The sequence below is a fragment of the Notothenia coriiceps genome, unplaced genomic scaffold (genome assembly GCF_000735185.1).
Source record: "Notothenia coriiceps isolate Sejong01 unplaced genomic scaffold, NC01 NC01_scaffold00019000, whole genome shotgun sequence".
Lineage (NCBI taxonomy): Eukaryota > Metazoa > Chordata > Actinopteri > Perciformes > Nototheniidae > Notothenia > Notothenia coriiceps.
The window spans coordinates 1,190,450-1,201,542 of record NW_011351701.1 but is presented as its reverse complement, the minus strand read 5'-3'; the positions used below and the strand labels follow the sequence as shown (position 1 = coordinate 1,201,542).

The 11,093-nt window shown below is 42.1% G+C and overlaps 1 protein-coding gene across 3 annotated transcripts in view; it reads left to right on the top strand.

Moving 5' to 3' along the window:
- apbb2b (amyloid beta (A4) precursor protein-binding, family B, member 2b) overlaps nt 1–11,093 on the top strand; it is an 81,154-nt gene that overhangs the window by 57,590 nt on the left and 12,471 nt on the right. For all 3 annotated transcript variants that reach the window (XM_010778290.1, XM_010778289.1, XM_010778288.1), the window contains exons 4-11: nt 1,340–1,584; nt 2,229–2,360; nt 2,785–2,856; nt 3,793–3,843; nt 4,817–4,902; nt 5,281–5,344; nt 9,292–9,438; nt 9,982–10,109. In XM_010778290.1, the coding sequence (XP_010776592.1) occupies nt 1,340–1,584; nt 2,229–2,360; nt 2,785–2,856; nt 3,793–3,843; nt 4,817–4,902; nt 5,281–5,344; nt 9,292–9,438; nt 9,982–10,109 (925 nt within the window). The remainder of the gene's footprint in view (nt 1–1,339; nt 1,585–2,228; nt 2,361–2,784; nt 2,857–3,792; nt 3,844–4,816; nt 4,903–5,280; nt 5,345–9,291; nt 9,439–9,981; nt 10,110–11,093) is intronic.

The following is an 11,093-nucleotide window of genomic DNA, read 5'->3' as shown; positions in this document are numbered from 1 at the left end:
AGTGTGTGTGTGTGTGTGTGTGTGTGTGTGTGTGTGTGTGTGTGTGTGTGTGTGTGTGTGTGTGTGTGTGTGTGTGTGTGTGTGTGTGTGTGTGTGTGTGTGTGTGTGTGTGTGTGTGTGTATTCCAACTCAATCTGGTCCGCCCAGTCGTCATGATGACATACAGCCTGCAGTCGTGGCGACAGGGGCTGTGTTTTATTAGCATGGTCAGCAGTTCGAGGAACTCTTTGTGTACACACACACGGTCACACACATGCACACACGCTTATATCACCTTTATGAGTTGCTGTGTGTGTGTGACCTTCAGATGAGATGACATGTAGTGTGTACGTGTGCGCCTGTATGGCCTGTATCGATGTGTGTGTGTGTTTTCAAGGTAAATGCTGTATTTGCGCTGAATTCTGTCTCTGTCAAATAAATCATGGTAACAGCCATCTGCTCTATATGCTGCTGTTGCGCTCGGTTGGGGAAGGGAAGTTTGCGTTTTATGTGAATCCATCCTGAGGAGCCAGCGTTTTTTAAATAATCAATCTTTAGTGTTTTTCTGTCTTTTGAATTTTGTAGCTGTATGCTGTGTTTCTTTAGCATTAGTAGTTTGTCCAGGAATGTATTCATTCCAATCTAAGATTATTATCCTTCACCTTTATCTAGTCGTACATAGAGATGCAAGGTAGGCTTGATCATTGAAGCAACATGTATTGCTGCAGACCTGGTACATATTGACTTCCTAAAATAGTTTCCATCTCTCCTGTTTTGATTTGTTTTGATGTCAGTGGTCTTTATGAGAAATATCCTAATATTTGATTTATAAGCTGATACAAAATGAAAGAAGTCTTAATGGAAATGACAGAGCAGATGTGTTTTCCAATGGGTTCAGAAGTTTCACAATTGTAATATGTAAAGAAGACTTAAATGTTCTGCAAAATGCAATGCAGATTGCAAATGCGTCAGACAGCTGTTTAACTTTTCTAATGTGAGAGGATTGCTTGTATTTTTGACTGTGGGTCGTGATTCCTTTTTTTTTAAAGGTATTTGTGTGGGTGTGTGGCACGAATACAACAACAGCGCTTAACTAGTTGGACTTGGTTGCGGTCCAACGAAAGACACGGTTTGTTAAATGACAGCTGCAGCAGATGCTGAGTAAACCATCAGCTATATGTTAACTTTAATATAACAGAGGCCATCTTGATCCTATGGTTGAAAACAATAAATATATATAATATGCTGTATGTTTGGGTGTCGTTACAGAGGTGTGTTCATCCATGCATTTGAAATTCAAGTATTGTAAATCCTGTTGACACATCAATAAACCTTCCTAATATTTGTGTTTTATCCCCAGATATCTGGAGTGAGCAGTCGTTCCAGACAGACCCCAACCTGCCTCCAGGATGGAAGAAGATCACAGACATGGCCGGTATCTACTACTGGCACATTCCTACAGGCACCACCCAGTGGGAGAGGCCGGCCACACACCCCGCACCCCCCGGACAGACGGAGCCCCCGGCCCTGGGCGACCACACCGTCTCCACGCCACGGAAACAGTCCCTGGGCTCACTCAGCCCCTCACCCACTCCTGACCTCGAGGTGAGAGACACAATATTGGTAATATCTAAATTGTCTGTGCTCCATGCTCAAGATGGTTTAAGTGATGGCAAACACTTTGTAAGTCATGTTGGACCGAAACTAAATGAATCTACACTGTAAAGAGAGGATGAGGAACAATGGGGGAAACTATTTCAGATTTCAAGTCAGAGATTCATATTAACAAATAATAATTAAGTGAAACTCTATATTTGTAGTACAATTGGCAACAAATAAATTAGTTTCTTGTGGCAACTGTTATTATGGTCATGATTAGTATAATTGGAAATGCAACACTTTTAAAATGTAAGTCTTTAGTTAAACCTCTGATAAAAGTGACTTTAATAACAAGTGTGACTATCGTACATTCAGTTGCGCCTTTTTAAGTACACCTACACGACAATATATATTAACCCAACAGGGTAGACATTTCTCTTCGGGGCACCAACCACAAAAAAACATCTAAATAAAAAAACATGAGCGGTAACAAAACAAAACACAAGGCCAGTACACATTAAAACTAGGACTGTGGCTTAGACTTACTTGGGAACACTGTCAGCACTTGGTCACCTAGCTAAACTAATGCTTGATATATGAGTTCTGCACTAGATCCTGCCTTTCTGAATCCATTTTGTGTCTGCATGTAGTCGAGCCAGGCGGAGATCTTCTTCAGGGGGTCGACTCGCTCCAGCAGCACCACCTCTGACAGCTCCGTGGAGCCTCTCTCCATTCTGGAGCCCACAGTCACCACATGTGGATTTGTCAACAGCTGCTACTTTGTAAGTAACTCACACAACGTTTTTTTTCTTCTGTTTTATTGTACTTTCGGTGGTAATCCTCACATTTTGTACAAATTCAGACAGCTGGTTATAGAGAGTGAGACGGAGAAAGGACCGTCAATACTGCAGTCGAGCAGCAGAACACTGAGACAATCAATCAGTCAATCATGCAGAATGATGGAGCCATACGGAGAGAGGAAAGGAGATTGATAGAGAGGAGCATGGTGTAGATAAAGTATTGATCCAGTGAGAAGGGACTGATGGTGATAGATGGATGTGCCAGAATGACCTGCAGACATCTTGACTGATAGCCAGTGACACAAGAGCCAAAATGGCAGACAGACTAACATGGTAGATGTCCTCTGAATCCTCACTATAAAGATGTTTGTCATTCCTAAGGCTTCATGTCTCTGTCTCTCCGTAGCCTCGTTCCTCCTCTCTACAGGGGATGCCTGATCCAGAGCTGCGCTCTCAGCATCTCGAAGATGAAGACAAGGTACGACCCTTTAGAAACATTTCCACTTTACCTTCTTTCCCCGTGTGAACTGCCACCACTCTTAAGGTTCCCTTTTAGCTCAATAGCCTTTAGTTATGCTTCAACGTCTTTCACACTGTCTGTAAATGTGTATTTGTGTGTGGCACAGATAGCAAGAAAACCTTTAGCCTCTGTATGTGTAAATGGCTTTATACGTGTCTACTTGTGTCACATACAGAGCAGTGCAGTCAGAAAGTATTTGGACAGTGACATTCTTTCTTTTGGTTTGGCTCTGTACTTCTGCACACACAGGACACCATCAAAAGACTTGGAACATCCAAACCGTTTGTGAGCCTTCATGGACAAAGAGAGTCTTGTTTTTCAACAAAGCAAACCCTGAGACTAAAGTGCAATATGTCCTCCTACATGTTTATCTTTAAAATGTTAACCTGATATACTATTGTGTTCTACTTTTGTATTTGTTGGATCATTATTGATATTTATTTGTAATGTTACTTCTCTTTTATTGTCTCTTTATCTTGTTTTAGTGGTACTCCTATTTTCCTTCACTTTTTGCTGTATGGCACAAACCACATTGGAATTTCGAAAATAATTACAAGATTAATGTTTTATCCATTATTATCAACATCAAGAAAAGTGTCACGGTCTAAATGACTACTTCTATGTCTTTATAGTTTATATTCTACTAATCAAGAATCAATAGATTCTCAGAAGTGAGGTGACTGTTCAATAGGAGCAGGAAACATTTGAGAAACATTTTGATTGAAAGCTTTTCATTACAGAAATGTTTTGCCAGGTCGCTCCTTATTGCACTTTACTCTGTGTGGAGTAAACTAGTTAGCTAACAGCCTTCTTCTGTCTTTCTTCCCTCCTACCTCTGACCCCCCCAATCTCTGCCCACCACTTTGTGTGTTTGTATTTTAACGATGTATGTAGAAACCGGTGTGGAGTGAATTTGGCGGAAAGATTGATAGTGAAATGTGGAAGGCAAGTATAATGCACTCACGTCAATGAGTCGTGTTCTTGCTCTATCCTCACACACTCTTTTGAGTGGTATATTTTTGCACTGCCTGGGCAGAAGCATGTGTGGCTGATGATTCAACATAATGTAACTGCACCAACCACAGCACTTTGTCATGCCTGATATGTTCAACTGTATGTGTTACTTGGCTGCAGCAACACACTCATAAGGTTGTTTTTTTCTTTACTCATGTGGCTAAAATGTTGTCATCTTCCCTTCCTACTGGCACCGATCTGAATGAGTTAACACACAGTTAACTTCCTTTCCTTTATGCAGCATGCCCCATTACACATAACACACCAACGCCATTTCTCCATCCAGCAAGGCCATCCCGCCCACACGTGGATGCATGCTGGCATACACGGTGTGGGGTCAAGAGATGTACAATTGTCTTCTGCCAGCTTGTGTCTCCATAGCCCCTCTCCCACATGCCCTGAATATTATTGCAGTCAGACATGTCAGTGTTAGTTTGGAACAGGAGCCAATCCTGTTTTTGTTTAAGATAGTCAGCAGTGCGGTGGTTAGATTTATGGACATGTGCCACACCACCACAGTACTGTATGTTGTCAATCCTACAAGGCAAACAGTGAAAATACAGATAGGATAATATGAATTTTGATAATAAAAGGTTATTTAAAAACATCTGGATAACTTTCCACTGCATCACCACGCAACTATAAAGAACCTATGAATACAATGACAGGTCTCCTATCTGTCTGGAGTTGTTATGTCATGTGGCATCAGACTTTAATAAAGTTTTCTTCATCTTAAAACCTGTGTGCAAAGGACAAACCTGCTGAACCCTGACAGTTTTAGCAGACAGTATTACAGGTCACATGTGTGAAAGGGGCTTAAAGGTGGTTGCCTTTTGGTCGAAGATGTGGGTTCTATTTTGGTGTCATTTTGCACTCTCTGATCATTTTCCCCTGTGTGCATCAGGACCTGCAGGCAGCCACGCTGAACTCTGACCCCAGCCTGAAGGAGTTTGAGGGTGCTACGCTTCGCTACGCATCACTAAAGCTAAGGTGGAATACCTGCACAGACACCCCCCCCCACACACACACACACACAGACACAAAAACCTCAGTTGCATTTAGTTGTCAAACTGTCTTTTCCTAGTCTTGCTACTCAATCACATCTTTCCTTCTACTGGTTTGGTCTAGTTATTTTTGTTCTAATCTTGTTCTAAATCAGTGTTAGAGTAAATGAGGTCAGACAAAGCAGGATGTTAGTTCTTCTACTCAGGAAATGGCTTGATGTTCTCTATTAGTGTAATGAGTGCCTGTAACCCCTACAAGCAGAACAGGGACCTTATTAGTTAAACAGCTAATGGTTACAATGGTACTAATAATAAAAGTGTTTATTATATACCTACATTATTTGTTTTTAAACCTTTTTTTCAGGAACCGTCCATCAGAGGAAGACGAGGAGTCCTGCAGGGTCAACATGATCAACTCAGAAACAAAGGTAAGGAGTATTTCCAGTGCAAAGCGTGCATAACGTATCATCCTAATCTGTGGTTTTATACAGGTTTGAATCATTATTCACATTGTTCTGTAGCTATTTTAATCTATCCGTTAAGAAAACATTTAGATACAGTACATTTTACATTTCTAAATGCATGATAAATGAGTTTGTAGTCTGTTGCATTGTGGTCTTATTGTGTTGTCTTTTAATGCTAACTGAAAACAAACAAAATCAAAAATTACATATATTTCTCAGGGTTTCCGTTAGTCGGTAATTACCGGGTTTTAGCTGGTAAAATTTAATAAAAACCGGTAAATTCAAAACCTGCCGGTCAAAATGCCCCGATCGATTGGCCGCCAATCATTATCGGCCGATATTCACTCTTAATAGTTTGATCTGTGCTCTCTATAAAGGCCGATCAGGAGAGCTGCATCTGATCGATAGGGACATAAACGCGAGTGAAATATAACCGGACGCGAGAGAGAGATCAGATCAGCTGCTGCATAATCACCTGAAGCCCCGCCCACTGTTTAGCATGAGAAACTGACGGGCTGTCAGGAGAGAGAGGGAGAGAGGAAAAGAGAGGATCCGTTTCTCCCGTGTTATTATTCAAAGTTAATTAAAACTTTTGAATAATGTACTTCATCTACTACAAGTAGTTTCTTTGAATGTAATAATTATGTTGTTTGTTGTTTGTGGAATCATTTATTGAAAAATGAATCTGAATTTTTCGATCTGTTACGATTATAAACTGAAGCAATATAAAAATGACTCCCATTAACTGAGTTTTAAACATCAGCATATCCGGTCCTAGTCCGGTAATTACCTGCTAACGGAAACTCTGCTACACAATTCTTCTTATTATTATTGAAACATGACCGGTAAGTTTCAAATGTGTCCGGTAAAATAAATTCCGTCCGGACGTTTGACCTGCGAGAAAAAATCCTAGCGGAAACCCTGATATTTCTGAGTTTTATAGTCCTACTTTCAACACTTTAGAATATCACCAAATTCCTAGCAAACATCGCTTTCTGCTTTAAAAAATAAATGAAAGTTTAGTCTTCTTATGTCCTAAGCATAGACTGTATATAGTCCTAAACCTGTTTATTTGCTGGTGCTTTTTACATTGGCTTTCTGTGCTCTCATCTGAGTGAAGAGAGCGCCTCCAAGTGGTGAGACGGAGAGAAACAGATCCATGCTGCACCTTGGTGCATTCATTATAGAGGCCTCTTAAACACTCACAGTTCAAATTCAAATGAGACATTTCAAGTTTTAATCAAGGAGTTATGCTCAATAAAACATCAGTCGGTAGAATGTCATTCCAATTAGGCAGACACCAGGAAATGTCAACACAAGGGATAAATACAACAGAAAAACAATGAAGCACTATTTATCTGATCTGATACGGTCATTGCATTCTGTCACAAAGTGCCGCAGATTGCAGGAAAGCAGACATACGTTCCAAGGTGTGTGTGGCATTCACATCGATGACTGAACAGATCAGAAGCTTTGCAGATTACAATGTGAAGCCAAAAATCAGCTCCATGACGTGCTGATTTGGCTGTCGATGGTTTTTTCCCTCTGTTTGTTTGTTTGTCCGGCAGAAACTCAAAAATCCTTAGCAACAGTGACATTATGATGAATACCAGACACAAACACAGTCAGGGCATCTGGACTATAACATACACACACACACACACACACACACACACGTTCAATTCAAGAGAAAATATCCCACTGCATTATCATCCTTGGAACTGCCCTTCGTCAGGGGCGGACTGGGGGGAAAAGTAGCCCGGGGATTAATTGACAGACAGGCCCACTTAATGCACGGCATGTATCGGCTGGCCGGCGACGAAAGTATGTTACTTAACGAAAAACCCTATGCATTTTATATTATTTTGGACAATTATTCATATAGTAATCACATTACCTGAGCCCTTGAGTTGCCTAGAGCAAAATAGTTACAGCATATATTTAGGGATTTTAATGTTAACAGATCATTGATGCAATAACATGTTGACCCAATTTGCCTTACTTGACACATGGAATAAAACATGGGCGTAGGAAGCATCCTCAATGTAGGTGAGACAATTTAACGGGGTGTGGGCAGGTGGTGGACCTCACCTCCTCTAGGGGGGTCCGGGGGCAAGCTCCCCCGGGAAGATTTTTTTTAAATGTTAAAGTTAAATGCATCAATCTTGTGCACTCTGAGAGCAAAATTAGGGACTAAATCTATGGCAGTCAGTAGGGGCTTGGACTGTGAGCCGTAGCGTCGCCGGTTCAAGTCCCCGAACAGACCTACATTTGGAGTGTGGACTTCTACTTGGAGAGGTCCCAGTTCACCTCCTGCCCTGCCGTGGTGCCCTTGGGAAAGGCACCGGACATCCCCCTTCCCCCCTCACTCCCATTGCTCCCCGGGCACTGTACAATAGCTGCCCACTGCTCCTAGTACTAGCTCCTGGTACTACGATGGGTTAAAAGCAGAGGACACATGTCACTGTGTGTGCTGTGTGCTCTGCATGTGTGACCATTAAAGAGGGTTTCATCCCTCCCAATTCTTCTTCAACAACACCCATATAAAACAGAACTGTAAACAGATTTACTTTTTCTTTCAACATTTATTTGAACAGCAAGTGGAGGCAAAAGTGACTGCACCCAAAACAATAAAAAAATAAGCTAGCTATAGCCTAAACTCAGTAACAGAATGTGGGCAACAAGTTCTTCTCCACAGTCGCGAGACCTCTGAGTCAGACGTCACTTCCTCCTTTTCTATCCTATGGGTACAGCCGTACAGCCACTCCCCCTGAACCCTGTTTCCCTGCCNTCACGATTTGAAATGATGCGATTATCAAATCGCAAAGCCTGCGATTCAATTTGTTCTTCTTGTGTGTCAGTCATCCACACCAATCAGAAGTGCTGTGCTCCACATGTACCAGTCATTTTTAACCAATCAGAAGTGGCCCATGATAGTAGGTGATAGACAGATTGATCCAATCACCTGGCCAAGTATTTTTGAAATACTTTTCGAAATGGCTTCCAATGGAGCTGTCCTATGGTTTGGTGAGGAATGGCTAAAATGCATGATCTGTTTGGTATTTTGAAAAATAAAAAGTATAAATATGCCTTATATAGGTATGGTCCTACACTATATTATTAAAATATAGCATGATAGGTCCACTTTCAATTGAGGATTCAGTACTGGTAATTTGGAAGTATGTCCTTGCAATAGTCGTGTGTGTGTGTGTGTGTGTGTGTGTGTGTGTGTGTGTGTGTGTGTGTGAGATATGTAGCTGCTACCACCTGCTGGTCTGGATCTGTGACAAAACTTTCACCAGACTCCTGAAAAACAGAGCGATGCACTGTGGGTATTACTGTGTGTGTGCATTCTGCAGATTAGAGAAGTCACCGGTGTGAACGTCCCCTCACTGAAGACACAAGGTGTTAGTATGTTTTGTCCCGCTGTATGGCACCAAACTGCCGACTTGTTTTATCTGAGCATTTGATCCACACTTGAATCAGTTTTTCCTACAACAAACCATGATGTCAGTGTGATGGGGCCTCACTTTGTTTTTCACTCTGACCTCTTTCATCTAGTACTTTCTGAATGGATGGCTGAAATGAAATGAATACTTGATGAGGACAGATGGATGTGTCTCTCTTCAATCTGTCTCATATTGACTCCAAACATGTTTTGCTATCCTCATCTGTTGATTTATGTTTTCGCCTTGGTGGAGTCCAAATAGTTCTGCTTTCCTTACAATCCTGCCAGTTCTAACACCCACGGTTTTAATCACCATGTTGTTAAAGTCAGGCAAACAAATACTTATATAAGCCTCATGAAACCCTAAAACTAAAACCTGCTACTCAGTGTGCAAACAGTTGTAATATGTCTGTAAGTGATGTACTGTATAAATAACAGTATCGTGGCCTGGTGTGTCTTTCAGTGCTTTGCAGTGCGATCTCTGGGATGGGTGGAAATGGCCGAGGAGGACTTGGCACCTGGAAAGAGCAGCGTTGCCGTTAACAACTGCATCAGACAGCTGTCCTACAGCAAGAATGACATCCGAGACACCGTCGGTATCTGGGGAGAGGTGAGGAAAATAGTTGTTGTTGTTATCTTTGCAGATTTATAAATAGTTACTTGTTTTTTTGAGAGGGATAGTACTTGTAGAAAACCAGTTAGATCAATTAAATGTAAAGGTGGAGCAGAGTTAAGAGCTAAAAAAGTTAGCCAGGCAACCGTCTCCTCAAATCTATCTCAAAAGATGGAGGAAGGAGCGGAGAATGAAGAGAGGAAAGTGGAGCGATGTTAGGAAGTCTTCCTCTCTCTCTGCTGTGGTTGGGTTTAATCTGAAGCAACAGAACAGAGAGCGGGAGGGAGCTTCTTCCTCCTTCAATAACCTTTCATCTCCCCCCCCTCTTTTTTTAAGGTTTCATTATTTATTTAGGCAGAGACACACACCGCACACCACACATGCACACACAGGCAAATATACTTTTTAAGATAAGTAAAAGAAAGCACTTGAACTTTTGAATAACCCTTTTTTCGCAATGTATTGAGCTGCAGGAAAAAAAGGATTGCATTTTTTCTGTGATGAGATCTAAAGTGTGTGTGTGTGTTTTATTTTTTTCAGGGGAAGGACATGTACCTGCTGCTGGAGAACAATATGTTGAACCTGGTCGACCCCATGGACCGCAGTGTGCTTCACTCTCAGCCAATCGCGAGTATCCGTGTCTGGGGCGTTGGCCGAGACAATGGCAGGTTAGTTTGCAACACTTATTTGTTTCTACTTTTAAATATTGAGTTATCCTCTTTTACTGTTTCTATATTAATCAGGAGTGTGTTGGATTGTGGTTTTCTCAGACTGCACACAGGCTCTAAATGAGCCTTAACATGACTTAGCTGTGAGTCATTTCAGCGTTATTAACCAAACATGACACCGTGAGGCTTTTGTGGCTCATGTTTACATTTTCAATAACTTGAATGTTAGATAGATTAGTCACTTATTTAAATGAAGCCGATGCTCAGTAAAAGGTCAGGGTAACAATTGAGGGCAGTAGGCGAGTGCTGTGGTGACAGGCAGGGGTTAATGATTGATGATGAAGGGAAGCTAATGAAAGATTAATTCATCTGTACAAAGGAGAGGATGAGAGGGAGAATGGCCTTTATCCTACCTCGCCACAAATCCCCGGCTCGCTGTCGGTACCTTGGCTTTCACCCATAGAGCTTTCACCTCAGCGTAGCTCATAGTGTGGTGCTGCTGCTCGGCCACCAGCAAAGGGCGCTCTGCACTGCTGCTGAACGCCCGAGAAGGAAGGGAAATGTAGGTTAACAGGCGCAGCTGGGTGGTGAGAACTGGAGAGGTCGGTAGCTGCTGTATTCATCATTTGAGCCGTATTCATAATTTGAGCCGGCACGCGCCTGCACATATATACACACACACACACACACACACACACACACACACACACACACACACACACACACACACACACACACACACACACACACAAAGAGGACTGCACTCACGCAACGAGGAAAGGCTGAAAGCTCTTGGCATATGCAAAACTGCAGAATTCTGTTGCCTCAGGGATCTCTGTCTTTCTCTCTCACACACACACACACACACACACACACACACACACACACACACACACACACACACACACACACACACACACACCAGTGTATGTTACAGTATCTTTATAGAATCACCCAGTCAGATCAAAGGAGCTCGTCCCCCCC